The following is a 17,448-nucleotide window of genomic DNA, read 5'->3' as shown; positions in this document are numbered from 1 at the left end:
GAGATACCGAGGGACCAATGCAGCATCCACCTAGGTAAGTAAGAAAACCCAGATTCCCATACTTCTCTTTTAAGGTTGCCTATAAATGGAAAGCAACCAATTCATCTACGTCGGTTCCTTATTCTGACAGCAATGAGGAACAACCCAGCAAAATATTTTTCAGCAACATGAGCCCTAACGGTTAAATCTAGAGAATAAAAAACCTCATTATGAAATGTTTGTCTTGCTGATAAAACAAATCACAGCAGAATGCTGCCAGCCACTAGCAGTATTGTTTAATAGATTTCCGTACTGTTTGCTCATAAACTCACGTGTGAAGCCGGAATAATGCCACTGCTTAACAAATAGAACAAGGAAGAGGCTGTTGCCTAATCTGTTTGTCTCTTGGCGAGGCGGTGTCTAGTCTTAGAGACTGAATGACGGTGGGTGGAAGGCTATTTAAGTTGCCCAGCATGGGAGCCAGTGTACGCTTGTTAGTCTTGCTTTTAACATAGTGAGTGTGTTGTGCTTGGGTGCTTCCTTCTCAGTTATCCTTCTGTGAAAGTTTACGGATGCATGAAATAGGGGGCGGGGCACAATGTCCTTATTATAACAAGATTTCCCGTAATAATGATAGAGCACGGGATACATCTCTCTTTCTCCTATCAATGCCACTGTCATTAGGGAAAATAATAGGGCAGATTATTATCAAATGAATCAACAATAAAATAGGTAGGATAGCATTACACTTGTCAGTACAATCATTCAGTTATTATGAATGGCTTAATCCGCCTATGAAATACACATATTGAGCTGCCAAAAGATTTGTAAAGCAATAAATTCTTATGAGATCCATCTATAGCTCCTGCAGTAATACTACTGTATATACCGTATACTATGTAGGGAGCTTGAAGTTTATTTGACCTTTTGGCGCCGGTGCCTCCTGGCCCTTTAAGGGTTTTCAGATGTCTGGAGGCGGGGTCTATGATCATGTGTCTAGAAATATTGGGCTCATTCACAAAGCGGTATCTACTGCTTTAACCACTTCAGTCCCGGAAGGATTTATCCCCCTTATGACCAGGCCATTTTTTTGGCAATACGGCACTGCGTTAGTTTAACCACTTCAATACCAGGCACTTATACAACTTCCTGCCCAAGCCAATTTTCAGCTTTCAGCTCTGTCGTAATTTAAATGACAATTGCGTGGTCATGCTACACTGTACCCAAACACATTTTTTTTATCATTTTGTTCCCACAAATAGAGCTTTCTTTTGGTGGTATTTGATCACCTCTGTGGTTTTTATTTTTTGCGCAAAAAATAAAAAAAGACCAAAAATGTTGAAATAAAAACGTTTTTCTTTGTTTCTGTTAATTTTTTGTAAATAAGTAAAGTTTTCTTCTTCAGTGATGGGCACTGATATGGCTGCACTGGCGGCACCGATGATGGGCACTGATAGGTGGCATTAATAGGTGGCACCAATAGGCGGCGCTGATGGGCACCAATAGGCGCCACTGATGGGCACCAATAGGTGGCACTGATGGGTACTTATGGGCGGCACTGATGGGTGGCATGGATGGTCACTGATAGGTGGGCACGGATGGGCACTGATAGGTGGCACTGATGGGTGACACTGACACTGATGGGTGGCATTGCTGGGCATCACAGATTTATTTTGTTTCATAATGGTGCCAATCAGTGCCCATTTGTGGGCACTAATCGGCACATATTTAGCATGTATTTGTACATGTGGATGGCCATCCACATCAGTTTATCAGTTTAGGCCAATATGTATTCTTTGACATATTTTTGCAAAAAAAATCCAATAAGCATATATTGCTTGGTTTGCGCAAAAGTTACAGCGTCTACAAAATATGGGGATAGATTCATGGAATATTTATTTATTTATACTAGTAATGGCGGCGATCAGTGTTTGCCGTATTGGTTTGCCGATTTGTGCAGCCGAGCCACCTTGCCACAGTACGTATATCTGCTGGCAGGTGGTCGGCAAGCGGTTAAGAAATGTGGTAAAATACTGCATAAAGTTTTTCAAAAAAAAGTTGGCATTCACTAAAAAACACTTGTTTTTTAGTGTGAAATACCTGTACCGCATGCATGGGCGTCCGCTCCATAGGGCAAGGGAGGGCACTTCCCTCCCCCTAGAAACCAGTGCCATGATACATCGGGGAGAAAAACAGCAGGCAGGAAGCAAGGCGGCGGCACGGTGAATCCAATTAGAGCCGCTCTCTCTCTCTCTCTTCTAGCTCCAGCTGACAGCGAGGGGGGCGATCGGGGGAGATATACAGTACAGCCAGCCCGCAGCTCTCCTCTCCCTGTCACAGTGCCGCTGCCGAGTCCTCTGGTAAATGGAGCAGTGGCACTGTGACAGGGAAAGGAGAGCTGCGGGCTGGCTGTACTGTATATCTAGAAAGGAAAAAACTGCGCTAATCAAATAGTAACATTCAAAGAGAGTACTGAACAGGTTAATAAACAGATTGAATATATAGGGAGGCAGCAGCTAGCATGCAATGCACAAACAATATAGACAACAAGGGATTAAAGCTGCACCAATGCACCAAAAACTTTTTTAAAAGTCCACTGAGACTGAGGAGCCGTACACACGACCAGTTTCCTCGGCAGAATTCAGCTTCCGACCGAGTTTCTGGCTGAATTCTGCCGAGAAACCCGGCCGTGTGTACACTTTCGGCCAAGGAAGCCGACGAGGACCTCGGCGAGGAAATAGAGAACATGTTCTCTATTTCCTCGTTGTTCTATGGGAGCTCTCGTCCCGCCGAGCTCCTCGGCGGCTTCAGGGCTGAACTGGCCGAGGAACTCGATGTGTTTGGCACGTCGAGTTCCTCGGCCGTGTGTACGAGGCCTTAGGCTCCATTCACACTTAGGCAGACAAATTCGCGGCGTTTTGTCGCCACAAATCGCGGTACAAATAGCAGCGTTTTGTACCGCAATTTGCGGCGACAAAACGCCGGTATTGTCCGCCTAGGTGTGCCCCAGATTGACCCCCTCTATGGAGATGGTTCCCATCTCCTAGCCGAACGCCGAAAGCCGCCTGAAAAAAAGGTCCGGGACCTTTTTTCAGGCGGCAGGCGTCAGGTGTCCGGCGTTCGGCGTGGAGATGTGAACCATCTCCATAGAGGGTCATGTGTTTTCGTGCCTCTGGCGGCAGCGGCGTAGCACTACAGGCGTAAAAACGCCTAGATGTGAATGGGGGCTAAAAGTTGTTAAACATATGTGTACAGTCCTCGGGGTACACTTTCACTGTGAATCCTGTACGATATGCTCCTAATCACCACCGTTACTATCATAAATATGTACACTCTCTCGGTGAGAACCCGCCACCGGGTATCAAAGCCGCTTATCAGACAGGGCAAGCTCAGTTTGCAGTCGGCTATAGCCCAGCCGTGGCCTTTAACGTTGTAATGAACCCACAGGTTACAGGTTCCTGGAACTGGCTTCTTTCACTTCCACAAGCTCCACCAAATAGTCATGTGTAAACAGAGAAGATACAACATAGCGTAACTCCGCATAACATATTTTATTAAAAAAAAGTAAGTTGTACTTACAAAAACACAGTTAAAATCAGTCATGTCAAAATTTGCCGGCCGGCAAGCGAACGGAGCCCTTCCTCCTCGGAGCCCTTCCTCCCAGACGCATTTCGTCATAAGACAGACGTTTTCAATGTACTGTATATCTCCCCGATCGCCCCTCCCCCTCTCTGTCAGCTGGAGCTAGAGAGAGAGAGAGCGGCTCTAATTGGATTCGCCGTGCCGCTGCCTTGCTTCCTGCTTTCCTCGCCATGATTGGCCACAGCAGAGGGCCAATCAGAAGATTCTGGGGACTGGGGGCATCATGGGAAATGTAGTCCCTTAAGAGTGGCGGCCCCAGCATGTTCACAGACACCATGCTAAAGCCCCCAGCATGCAATCACTCTGCTGGGGGGGGGGGGGGTTACAAGAGGAAAAAATAATACTGTGCTCATGCTGGGGGAAGCCAGAGAGAGGACCACCGCCTATATATTTACGTTGACAAGGCGGCACGGCTGGGCAAAGGCATGTACAGGTACGTTGCCTTTAAGAACCCAGCCGTGGGTCGCTGGCGGCGCGCTTTCGCGACCCTGTCCGAAGCTCCGTGACCATGCCCTCGATGACTCGATCGCCGCTGGTGTCCCAGGATCGGGTCACAGAGCTGAAGAATGGGGAGAGGCAAGTATAAACAAACTTTTCCCTGTCCTTCCTAGTGGCATGTCAGTGATCGTCTGTTCCCTGTCAGCGGAACAGACGATCAGTGACGTATCAAGCCAAGCCACACCCCATACAGTAAGAAACACTTCCTAGGGAACACTTAACCCCTACAGCTCCACCTAGAGGTTAACCCCTTCACTGCCAGTGTCATTTTCACAGTAACCAGTGCATTTTTATAGCACTGATCGCTGTGAAAATGACAATGGTCCCAAAATGGTGTCAAAAGTGTCCGCCATAATGTTGCAGTCACGATAAAAAAAAATCGCTGATCGCCGCAATAACTAGTAAAAAAAAAAAATATTATTAAAAATGCCATAAAACAGTCCCCTATTTTGTAGAAGCTATAACTTTTGCCTAAACCAATCAATAAATGCCTATTGCGATATTTTTTCCAAAAATATGTAGAAGTATATATATCGGACTAAACTGTGGAAAAAAAAAATGTATATGTCTTTTGGGGATATATATTATAGCAAAAAGTAAAAAAATATTGTATTTTTTTTTAAATGTTGTTTATAGCGCAAAAAATTTAAACCGCAGAGGTGATCAAATAACACCAAAAGAAAGCTCTATTTGTGGGGAAAAAAGGACGTCAACTTTGTATGGGAGCCACGTCGCATGACCGCGCAATTGTCAGTTAAAGCGACACAGTGCCGAATCGCAAAAAGGGGCCTGGTCCTTTAGCTGCATAATGGTCGAGGGCTGAAGTGGTTAATTACTGCACGCATTTAGTTATTTGTTTTCTTCTGTGAATTGAATTTAATGTTTTATTCCAGCGCCATTTACCCAGCTTTCCCAGCGTTTTTCGGTAAATACACCTCCTTGTGTTATGGAAAAGAGAGGGATGTGTTATACTGTCCTAATACACTGTTATGTAGTCCTAACACATTCCCTGTCCTAGGGTGACAACGCTAGGCCCCTTTCACACGGGGCGGATCAGTAATGATCCGCCCCGTGAACCTCCACTTGCTCAGCGGGGATCGCTCCGTTGATCCCCACTGAGCCGGCAGATGACAGGGCGGTCCCCGCACACTGTGCAGGGACAGCCCTGTCTTTTCTCCGCTCTCCCCGATGGGGGGATCGGATGAACACGGACCGTCTGTCCGTGTTTACCCGATCCGATCCGCCAGACGGATGGAAAAGTAGGTTTTTCCTCCGTCACACTTTGGTGGATCGGAGCGGGTCGGATGTCAGCGGGCATGTCACGCTGACATCTGTGGCTCCATAGAGGAGCACGGAGCGCCCGTTCAGGTCCGCCTAAAAAACTGTCAGGCGGACCTGTGTGAAAGAGCCCCTACTCAGTACAGATGTAACTCCAGAACAGGTAGTGTGTTAACGGCAGGATTACCAAATTAAAGCGGATGTGCCATGAAAAAAAATAATTAAAAGCCAGCAGCTACAAATACTGCAGCTGCTGACTTTTAATATTAGGACACTTACCTGTCCTGGAGTCCAGCGCCGTCCGCAGCAGAGGACGAGCGATCGCTCCTCACTCTGCTGCCCCCGCCATCCTCAGTGAGGGAACCGGCTTCACTACCCGGTTCCCTATGGCGCATGCACGAGTTGCGCTGCGCCTGCTGATTGGCTCCCGCTGTGCTCTGGGAGCCGAGTGTTCCCAGAGAACAACGGGGGGAAGACGGGAGGTGACGTCCTGCCCGCAGTCTGCCCGAGACTGTGTGGCCGGAAGTGGGTGCAAATACCTGTCTTTAGACCCCCCTGAAAGGTGTCAAATGTGACACCGGAGGGGGGAGGGTTCCGATCAGCGGGAGTTCCACCTTAGGGTGGAGCTCCGCTTTAAGGTATATGTGAACCCTCACTTTGTAAAAACAACACATTCAGTTTAAAACAGAAATGAAAGACAAAACGTTTGTGTGTGTGTGTGTGTGTGTGTGTGTGTGTGTATATATATATATATATATATATATATATATATATATAAATATATATAAACAAATTTAAGTAACCACATTCTCAGCTGTATATGGAGCTTACAGAGCTGTGGGTGGAGACTGTAGGATGGTTGTCAGTAGAAGGCAGAGAAAGAGCAATACATTGATCATCCCAGTGAGAACAGCATGTCAGCACAAGTCTTGGCCATTGGAGGATAAGCAGGCTGCGATCCCAGCACTGCCAAAAAACCTGATCAGGCTGGAAAGGATGTGCTTTTATGCCTACCGTGGTCAATTTGAAATAAGAAGGCAGATGGCTGGCAGGATCACCAGATATATCAGATCTGTCAGTCACTGCTCTGGGCTCTGCCCCTCCAGTGCTCACTAGAGTGCCAGGCTGGTGAGGGGGAGGCTGAGCCATCTGCCAGTCAGGCATTTGGGTAGATCCTGACATTATTGTTGGGATTATTCTAGATCCTGGAACAGCTCTGTGACATCAAGTAAGTGCACTCTTGGGACCCACAAGAGAAGTATGACCAAAAAAAGCTTTTTGCCATACTTCTCCATGATGATACACATTGTGTGGGTATGATCTATGTTGTCACTATGAGGGGAATCCGCCATTGGCTGAGAGCGCTGATTGGGAGCCAGTCAGCTGCTGGTTTGCCAGCATGCTCGTCTGACAGAAGCCAGCCAAATGGTTGGCATACATTGCCATTTTTGACAACCATTTTTTTTTTACCAGCCGATGTTGCCCAGCATTCGGCCCGTGTGTACGGGACTTAAGTTTATGTAGATTTTTAAAAACCCAACCCCACCCTCTTTTAAAGCCTAATTGGCTCAGTCTTGACAAAATTTTAAACTGGCTTTAGAAAATGAAAATTCAGGCTTGCTTACATTTAAAATTTGCATTAGAAAAAAAGATGTTTAGCAATAAGAGTATGACTGCGCACTTTGCAATGTCCATTTAAAGCCTCGTACACACGATCAGATTTTCGGACAACCGTTAGTCCTTTTTTTTTGCTTGCTAGTCTTAGGTCGAAAGTGAACAGGTTACTCACAATACGACAATTCTCGGACGACAGAATACAACTTCAAGGAACGTAATGTGTTGAATAACTTTGTATGTATTCTTTCGTTTCTGAGCATTCGTAGACTTGCTGTTGATTTTTTTTTGCGCAAATCGGACGTTGAGTTCACGTACGACAAAATCTTTATAGCCTGCACACCCAGCTTTTGTCGAACAAAAAAAAAAAAGCACCGTACTAACTATCCGAAAAATCGTCAGATCATTCCTCAGACTAAATTTTCGTATCGTGTGTTGTGTATCGTGTGTACAAGCCTTTAACATTTTTGTAGATGTGTTTGATTTTGTCCCATAGTTTCACCTGAAACTCTGTAACGGGTTCCTCAATAGATATCCCATTGTTTACTCTATAGACACATTCAGACCACCGCAGATTGCCTCTGACTCACACAGTAAATTGTTAATCTTATTGTCCCCGGGCTCATTTAATTATTCACCCAATGTTTCAGTAAGCCCCCAGAAAGTCACTCAGTTTCGGGTTAAGGGGGTAACGTTTGTAAAGGCAAAATAAAAGGACAAATTGCACCTACAAGCAATTAAATTAGCATTACAATACATCTGTTTCCTCATTAAAGCGTCTTTACAAATGCACAGGTTATTAACATTGAAAGCAAATTTCTAATTGATCAAACAACCTGAGCTGGTGTCAGCATGAGACATCAAACGTGTGACTGTGACTCAGCTGAGGTGTAAACTTTCCATGCTTTTTTAAAGAACTGTTGTTAATTTGCGCAATCATTTTTCCTTTCATTAGTAGGATTGTGCTCATTGTAAATGTGCTACTTTATCTAAAGGCGATTAAATATTTAACCTAATCTGTTGTTATACCCTGAAGGAATCATATACCTTCCAAGATGAAATGTTATTTGGCTTTTCCTAGTGCTGTCTTGGCACTCATATGTATGCAAAAGATTATAAAATCAAGTGATTGTTCCCACTGCTTACCATAATTAAATGCAGTCTAAGATCATGGATAATTTAACAATCAAGGTGGGTGATTTAATATAGTTTGCTAGCCTGGCAAAGCACTCTTTATGTCAAATTGAAAAATCACACCAATCGGGATAAGGCAATATAAAATAAAAAAAGAGCATGTATATTTAAATGCCCTGTAAGCATCATTGGCCTCACTTTACCATGAAAATAATGTCTTCATTGGAACTTCATTGTCAGTTACAGTGAAAAATTGGAGGAATTATAAAACTCCAAGTGGTTCTAGGTGGTTCCCAACTTCCCACAAAGCGCTGTCCACTCTGAAAGCAGAAGATTTATTATCAATTTAATTGTCTACCAAGCAATGAGGTTTTGTGTGTGTTTTTTTTAAATACACTTTAGATATTTAATAAAAATTCTGCTTGCTTGCTTGTGCACTTGTTCTTAAAGATTTACTACTACTAGAAGCTAACTTTTTCAAATGTGTAAATCAAATATAACCACATGCTTTGTATATATAGTGTGAATATTGCGCCATTAGGAGATATAATAGCATTATAAATATTTAAACATATTTCATTTTCTGTCCATTCAGAGCAGTCAAAAAAAAATTCAAATTATAATTGATTGGTTGCTATAAAGTTACTGAACTTCACACAAAATAAACACCATAATGAACATCCCATTATAACACACTTGGCTTTACCAAGCAACGACTTGAAAAATAAATCTCTATATAACAGGCTTCAAGCATAACCATAAATCCCATCCACCAACTTTAATAAAATTGTGTTATACACTGCTAATATTTTATAAATGGCAGTGCCTAAAAAAAAAAAAAAAAGTTTTTCAGAAAATTACAATTGTGGTGATTAGAAAAATGTGATATGCTTTTGCATCCAAGTAACATTTAGGTTGGTATCGAATTAATATGTCATCTCTCTACTGATGTATTTGGTTGAATGCATGTTTCTGTAGTCAGACAATGTTTTTTTTTTTTTTTTTACTTTTCACAGCTTTTTAGGTGAATTTGTAGGGCTTTTTTTTTCCACAGTGTATGGGCTAGATTCTATGGCCAGTTACAGACCATAACCAAGATACACATATCTGTAAATAATGTAATAAAAACACCAACATTTTATGATATCCCTAAAATTAGAAGAGTGACATGTATCCTTGAATGTAATTGACACCAGCAATGCTTTATTCTTCTTATTGGCAACACACACTTCTCCCCTCTCTGCCCTCTAGAAAGAATGTCTAATTAATCCTTGGATCTGCTTATAGAACAGATTGCAGGTCAGTAAGCAGGGAATTCTTTCCAGGAACAATATACTAGTACTCTTGACCTTTCAGGTTACATTCAGGAGAGGTTTGGGGGATGGGGAGAAAAAAAACAAAGTTAGATTGCTTGATTCAGCTTCCGATCAATCCTTTTTTTTTTTCTAGGTTTTTGAAAAAGCCTGCTTGCTGGTTTGCTGTATCTTTGGTACAATTTCCAGCAAACATACAAGTTCTAAAAAATAAAATGCATCAATGCGGCACTGCACACTGAGCATTTAAAACACATATTTTACCCTATGTTCACACCTATGCGTTTTTTTGTGCGTTTTGCAGTTTGCAGAAACGCACCACAGTCCATTTAACATGTTTTCCTATGTACTAGTTCACATCTATGCGTTTTGCGGCTGGTGAGGTTTTGTAAAGGGTCTGGGACTTAATCCCGCGATTTGTGGCTAATAGACTTTAGTGGATCTGCACCAGAAACGCAATTTGTGCATTTGTGATGCAATCTTTTCTATGTGTTTTGCGCTTTGCTGCTCCTATTTTACCACTGTATATAGCTGGTTGCTATGCAGGGGTTGGGAAGCTGGTTGCCGCATCCTTAGCAACTGATGAATCATCAGCTGTCAAACATTTGCAAAAAAACGGTGTGGGTTTCCCCCCCAGGTCCATACCAGGACCCTCATGTCTAGTATGGATTTGGAGGGGATCCCCCCCCAGCGTGGGGTCCCCCCAGAATGCATACCAGACCCTTATGCGAGCATGCCGGCAGGTCAGGAAAGGGAGGGAACGAGCGAGCGCCCCCTCCTCCTGAACCACAAGGTGCTCTGCGCCCCCCTCCCCAAAGCACCTTGCCCCCATGTTGATGAGGACAAAGGTCTCTTTCTGACAACCCTAGCCGGCGGTTGTCGGGGTCTGTGGGCAGGGGGTTTATCGGAATCTGGAAGGACCCTTAAACAAGGGGACCCCCAGATCCCAGCCTATGTAAATGGGTATCGGGTACATGGTACCCCTACCCATTCACCAAAAAAGCAGTGAAAAGTAGACAGTTTTTGACAATTATTTTATTAGTAAAATAGCTCTGAGCTGCCGTCTCTTGCGGTGCCCTCGTCTTCTCGAGCTGTCTCCCTGAGTCATCGTCTTCTTCCTCCTTCGTCTCCTCACTACTGCCTTCATCTTCCTCCTTGCCTCGTCCTCACCGCATGCTTTCTCTTCTTCCTCGTGTTGACATTGTCTTCATTGCCGCTGCCTTCTTCGCAATATGAGCAATGTATTTTAAAATATCCTAACTCGGTTTGCGAGCGTGGTCTCGCAAACTGAGCAGGATTCAGGACAAAGTGGTGTGCAGTTCCGTGTTTGGTCTGAGGTGGGGGGGCGCCGGAGCCAATCAGCGTCATTCGGAAATGCAAGGAAAGACCTGAGGACAGCTCGGCTGACCTTAGCAAACCTTGGAAAGGTTTTGCGGAAGTCAGCCCAACTGTCCTCGGGCCTTTCTGGCTGTTTCCAAGGCTCTCCGGCGCCCCCCGCCTCTGGCGACATGCGGTATTGCATGCCATTGAAGTCAATGTGGAACAAATTATTTTCGTTTCCATTGACTTCAATGGGGAAACTCACTTTGATATACGAGTATTTTGAATTACGAGCAATCTCCTGGAACGGATTTTGCTCGTAATCCGAGGTTCCACTGTACTTTAAAGAAAAGTTTGCTGAAAACAATCTCTTTATTTAATAATAACAAAATAAAAAATACAAATGTGAAAGATGCTTAAAACAATTCTGTTTAAATTAAACTCAGAAATAAAAATTAAAATATGTGCTCACTGGAAATACACAGTATCTTTCCTTTAATTGAAAAACGATTTCAGATGTTTTGAAGCAAAACAGAAGTGAGGTGAAAGGCGATTAATATAATTATCTGGAGCTGTTCTTTAAGCCCAGTATTTGAAAAATAAGTGAGAGTTATGTCATAGTAATTTTGTTTTCTTCTTCTCCCATAGATTTAACAAAAAATGGCTCATTGGCGTCACCTGATCATTTTATGCCTGGTGATATATGCAAGAGAAGTACTCACTCAGAATTCAACAGCTTCAAATTCCCCGAATGTCACAGTTTTACCTCCTGGTTGTGGTCAAGATGTGAAGTGGATTTTCTTTTTCTTATGCGATTTGGAAGCTGCCTGGGGTATTATCCTAGAATCTGTGGCAGCTTTGGGTATTTTTGTTACACTAATCTTAATATTACTATGTATAGCCCTTTCTGCTTCAGTTTCTCAAGATGAACGCAAAGGTGCCTTAGCTCTAAATTTTCTTTTTCTTACTGGAGTTTTTGGATTATTTTCTTTAGTGTTTGCCTTTATCATCGCACCTAATTCCACAGTCTGCATAATCCGCAGATTTTTGTTTGGAGTGTTATTTGCCAAATGTTTTGCATGCCTTGTGGCAAATTCAGTAAGGCTCAACTACCTCGTACTTCAGAATCGTGGCCCCGGAGGATGCTTGGTCTTTCTGCTGGCTATTGGACTTTTCATGGTAGAGACGGTGATAAATGTGGAATGGCTTCTCATTACCAATGTACGCCAAACTCAGCAAAATACTGATAATCCATGTAACATTACTAACCAGGACTTTGTGACGGCATTAGTCTACGTTATGTTCCTGATAGTGGCATCATTGGTGATCCCTTGCTCAGTGCTCCGTGGACACTATTTACAATGGAGGCGTCATGGAAAACATATTGTATCTACTGCATTGCTGTCTCTTCTTATCTGGGTGGCCTGGATTGTGATGTATCTGTATGGCAATGAGAAGTTAGGCCACAAATCTTGGGATGATCCAGTTTTGGCCATAGCTTTGGCATCAAACGCTTGGGTGTTCCTCGTGTTCTATGCCATCCCGCAGCTTGTAGAGATGACAAGGTCTGGATACAAACATGAAGGAGACAGACTGAACATCCTGAATCGACATTCTGATGAGTCTCCCTCTATTGTAATGGAAAACCGGGCATTCTCTATGGATAACCTGAATTTTGCTGAGCCAGACAGCTCTAGAAGAGAACAAAGTAAGCAATAAATAAGAAACAAGTAATAGACATGTTATCATATAGAAAAACTAGGCATACACCGTTACTAGCTATAGCTTTGGGTTTATGCTGGGAAATGTGGTTTTGGTATTTTTATTTGTTTTACATCATTTTAAACAATTTCTATAAAACCTTTTTTTTTTAACATTTAACAGATAGTAAACCCATAATACATAGTATCAAGAAGCATTAAGGGTTTTATAACACAACAGTAGCTTTTCCCTTTGACACTCTCTCGTTCTAATTTAAACTTTGTATAGAACTGTACCATTTTTGGGGGTGAGTCACTCCTCTGACTCATTCAACCTTATGTGTACTGAAGCTTTAGCTACTGAGCTCTCTAACTAGCAAACTTTTCTTAACAAAGCAAATAATAATAATAATAATGGCGCCTAACTTTCTGGCTGGTATTAAGGATATAACTGACAAATATATATATATATATTTTAACATTTTACAATACTGACTTTATCAAAGAAAACAAATATGATTCTGTGCTCAAAGAAATATGGAGGCAGGATTTCTCACTTCTCCCTATAGCAGTGTTGACTGGAGCTCAATATTTTAGGTGGGGTTGGTGCTGAAGCGATCAATCGGGTAGTCAGCGATCCACTTGCACTACCCCCCCCCGACACTCAATGGCCTTACCTTATGCTGCCGTAGAGGTGTGGCGATGAGTACGAGGTGGTGGTGTTGGTGCACTGCTGAATCCGGGGTAGGGCTCCTGGAAGAGACTGTTGTTGCCGGGGCCGTTGCTTCTCCTCCCAGCCGAACAGGAAGCGGGTCCTGAAATCCAATAGGCCGGGAGTCCTAAGACTCCCTGGTTAATCGGGTCTCAGGACCTGCTTCCTGATTGGCCAGGAGGAGAAGCAGGAAGTCACCCTTTTTGAAGCCTCTGGCTCTAATCACGTGCTTTAAAAAAAATAAAAAACCCACATTGAAATCCATGGAGATTAGGGTCGGGCGCATGGATTGGGGGGGTGGCGCCCCTAATGAGTGGGCCACCACTGCTCTATAGTATGTCGGTTGCCTGGTAACCATACTGATTGAATGGTTTCAGTGCTTTCAATGTAACTGCCCTGGAAAGAGTATACAGATCAGATGTTCTGACTTTAACTGCTTCACGGCCGCCCCATAGCAGATTTACTGCTACAGGGCAGCCGTTCTGTTCAGAATTACATACATATGTATGTCATTCTGGAATTCCAGGTTTTCGGTGCAAAGCTTCCACTTTGATTTTACACAGTGGAAGCTGATCAGCGGCTCTCGTGGAATCGATGTCCGACAGGACCCACCGATCATTTATCACATTGACAGAATGACAGTCAGTTAAAGTAACGCAGTGGCGTATCAAAAAAAAAAAAATGACCTGACCAGGAAGGGAGGTCAAGTGGTAAAGTGGTCCTAAAAACAAAAAGTTTTTTTTTACCTTAATGCAATCTCTGCATTAGGGGGAAAAATGTTCCACTAGCTATTCCCCCCCCCCCAAAACCAAACACTTATCTGACACCTCTCAAGATCCAGCACTGACTGCACTGGCAGTCCTGCTCTCCTCTCTTACATGATTTGCTGGCTTAATTGAGAGTATACTAAATACATATTTTTCTTTAGTGAGGTAGAAAATAATGCCAAAAAACGCATTACAAACGCATGTAAATGTGCATGCCAAACTGCACACTAAACACAGGAATTACGTTCACCACGTAAAACCCAGACTAATGCCCTGTACACACGACTGGTTTTCCTGACATGCCAAAACCCGACTTTTTCCCGACATGATTCCTCTCAAGCCACCCTTTGGGCGGCTTTTGCTGATCCTTGTGCTAGTAAAAGTTTGAGACGATTTGCGCTTTTCAGCCTTGTGCTTTTCAGTCCGTTACAGCGTGATGAATGTGCTATCTCCATTACAAATGCTAGTTTTACCAGAACGAGCGCTCCAGTCTCATACTTGATTGTGAGCATGCACGTTTTTTTCCCCTCGGGAAAAAAAAAACACAAGTGGTTTTCACGACGAGAAAAAGACTGATGGGAAACACGATGGGAAAAAATAGAGCAGGTTCAAATTTTTTTTTGCGGGCAGTTTTCTCGTTGGGAAAACTGCAATGGAGCATACACACAACACGTTTTCCCGACCAATCTAAAGAATGGCAGTTTTCTCGTCGGGAAAACCGGTCTTGTGTACAAGGCATAAGGTTCCAAATCTTGGCAGCCGTCCAGGGTTTTGGGAGAAAGGATCATGGGAAAGGGAACCAGATTTTTCTATGTGATGTAAAGTTCCTTTTACTGAATTCCTGCATGTTGTTGGTGGAAAACGAATCCAAACATGTGACTTGGTAACGTCACAAATAAAAAGCGGGCATGGTGCAGTCAGCCCTTCTGTGGATGTTGTATAGCAGTGATGGGGAACCTTGGCACACCAGATGTTTGGAACTACATTTCCCATGATGCTCATCTGCACCGTAGAGTGCAAAAGCATCATGGGAAATGTAGTTCCAAAACATCTGGGGTGCCAAGGTTCACCATCACTGTTGTATAGTAAGAAAATTAATAATTATACACAGAGAGGAATACTTTTATTCCAAAGAGAGGAGTATCTTTATTCCAAATGTTTCTTCAGTTCACAACTTTACATATTAAGCTGGCAGTAGATACTGGATGTCAATTATTTTAATGCATGGACGGAGCTCAGCATTGATTTATTTTAACGCTGCTGAACATGAATAATATTATTTCTCCCTCGGAAATGATCAATACAGATTATATTAACTGTAGTTTAAAAAAATTAGCACAGGATATGTGTTCTTTTACAAGTGTAGTTATGCCAAGATTTTTTGTTATAACCCCCTTGGTGTATTAGTCAGGACATAACATTCTATTGTGCAGCATTTTTGTATTCATTTTACCAATCTAGATGCCTATTATATAATTCTGTGTGAATTCACTTACTTTATATATATGTACATGTCCTCTTCAACTCAGCAAACAGAAGTTGGATTTGTCAAGGACATTCACATGATTATCTGTCAACAACGACCAGAGTTGTTTTCCATAGTTGTATTGATGAACAGCTTGGGAACAAGTCCCACATATTCCATCAAGATGGTGCTTATTGTCACTGGACAGTGATTTCTTGGTTTTCTGAAAACAATCTGCCATTGGAATGATTGGAAAGATGTAGAGACAAAGGCTGTTGCCTGTTGCATTGCCAACATTGAAATAGCGGAGAAGCATCATAAACAGGTCCACACCACTTCTCAGTAGTAACAGACTCAGGGCCGTCCTAATAGCATCATGGGCCCCTGGGCAAAGTAATGCTTTGGGGCCCTTACAATGGAGACCGTGCAGGTAAACAGACATCAAGTAGGTAAGAGGCAGACAAGCGGAGCTTCCCCTTTTCCCCAGATTATCCCCCCAGCACTCTGACCCCTCTACACCCTAGATATCTCCCCAGCATTCTGACCCCTCTACACCCCAGATATCTCCCCAGCACTCTGACCCCTCTACACCCCAGATATCTCCCCAGCACTCTGACCCCTCTACACCCCAGATATCCTCCCAGCACTCTGACCCCTCTACACCCCAGATATCTCCCCAGCACTCTGACCCCTCTACACCCCAGATATCTCCCCAGCACTCTGACCCCTCTACACCCCAGATATCTCCCCAGCACTCTGATCCCTCTACACCCCAGATATCTCCCCAGCACTCTGATCCCTCTACACCCCAGATATCTCCCCCAGCACTCTGATCCCTCTACACCCTAGATATCTCCCCAGCACTCTGACCCCTCTACACCCCAGATATCTCCCCAGCACTCTGATCCCTCTACATCCTAGATATCTCCCCAGCACTCTGATCCCTCTACACCCCAGATATCTCCCCAGCACTCTGATCCCTCTACACCCCAGATATCTCCCCAGCACTCTGATCCCTCTACACCCTAGATATCTCCCCAGCACTCTGATCCCTCTACACCCTAGATATCTCCCCAGAACTCTGATCCCTCTACACCCCAGATATCTCCCCAGCACTCTGACCCCTCTACAACCCAGATATTCCCCCCAGCACTCTGACCCCTCTGCACCCCAGATATCCCCCCAGCACTCTGATCCCTCTACACCATAGATATCTCCCCAGCACTCTGACCCCTCTACACCCTAGATATCTCCCCAGCACTCTGATCCCTCAACATCCTAGATATTCCCCCCAGCACTGTAACCATATACCATAAGATACCCCTTGTATAGTGACCCCACTACATCCCTGATGCCCCTTACACTGTGGCCTCTCTACATCCCTGATAGCTCTAGCACTTTAGCCACCCAAGCTACCCCAAGCATTGCTACCTCCTATACACCCCAGATCCCCTCTCAGCATTATTTCCCCCCATACGCCCTTGATATCCCCCAGCACCATTATTCCATCCATGTAGTACCCCCTGTTCCAGTGGAGATACAGTGCATGTAAACTTTTGACTCTGTGCCCACCTCCAGAACTGCCCTCACCTATAACAATCAAACAGGCAGTGGAGGGAGCATCCCTCCGGGCATTCCAAGATGTTCGATGCAAACAGTGCTTTACAGCCTGGCTCACCATGACACCATCCACAATTCTACTTCCGCAGGTGGGCTCTCAGTGTTGCCAACTCAGCAGCTTCCACTCCAGCTCCTACCCCGCAGCCTTCGAGTTCAAGCTGCATGGGGCAGGGTCAGAGTATCACTGGCGCTCCGGCCCTGCCCCTCCTTGCTTTCTGTGAAATAATAGGTATCGTTCTGCACCGTATGGCGCACTGCTACCAGCCAGCCTCCCCTGTGTATCCATCACTCCCAGTGCCATTATGGGGTCCCCAATTTTGGGGCAGCGTGGGCTCAAGGACCAGCTGCTTTGGGGAAAGTGCAGGGCCTCCCCCATGCAGCCAGGACCCCTGGGCAGTGCCCAGGT

General features: G+C 44.2%; 1 protein-coding gene across 1 annotated transcript in view; it reads left to right on the top strand.

Annotated features, from left to right (window-relative positions):
* LOC120915305 (G-protein coupled receptor family C group 5 member C-like) overlaps nt 1-17,448 on the top strand; it is a 48,793-nt gene that overhangs the window by 17,081 nt on the left and 14,264 nt on the right. The window contains exon 2 of the mRNA XM_040325684.1: nt 11,427-12,486. Within this exon, the coding sequence (XP_040181618.1) occupies nt 11,439-12,486 (1,048 nt within the window). The 5' untranslated portion in view covers nt 11,427-11,438. The remainder of the gene's footprint in view (nt 1-11,426; nt 12,487-17,448) is intronic.

This window comes from Rana temporaria, chromosome 10, assembly GCF_905171775.1.
Source record: "Rana temporaria chromosome 10, aRanTem1.1, whole genome shotgun sequence".
In the NCBI taxonomy this organism is placed as follows: Eukaryota; Metazoa; Chordata; class Amphibia; order Anura; family Ranidae; genus Rana; species Rana temporaria.
This window is presented reverse-complemented; position numbering and strand designations above follow the sequence as displayed.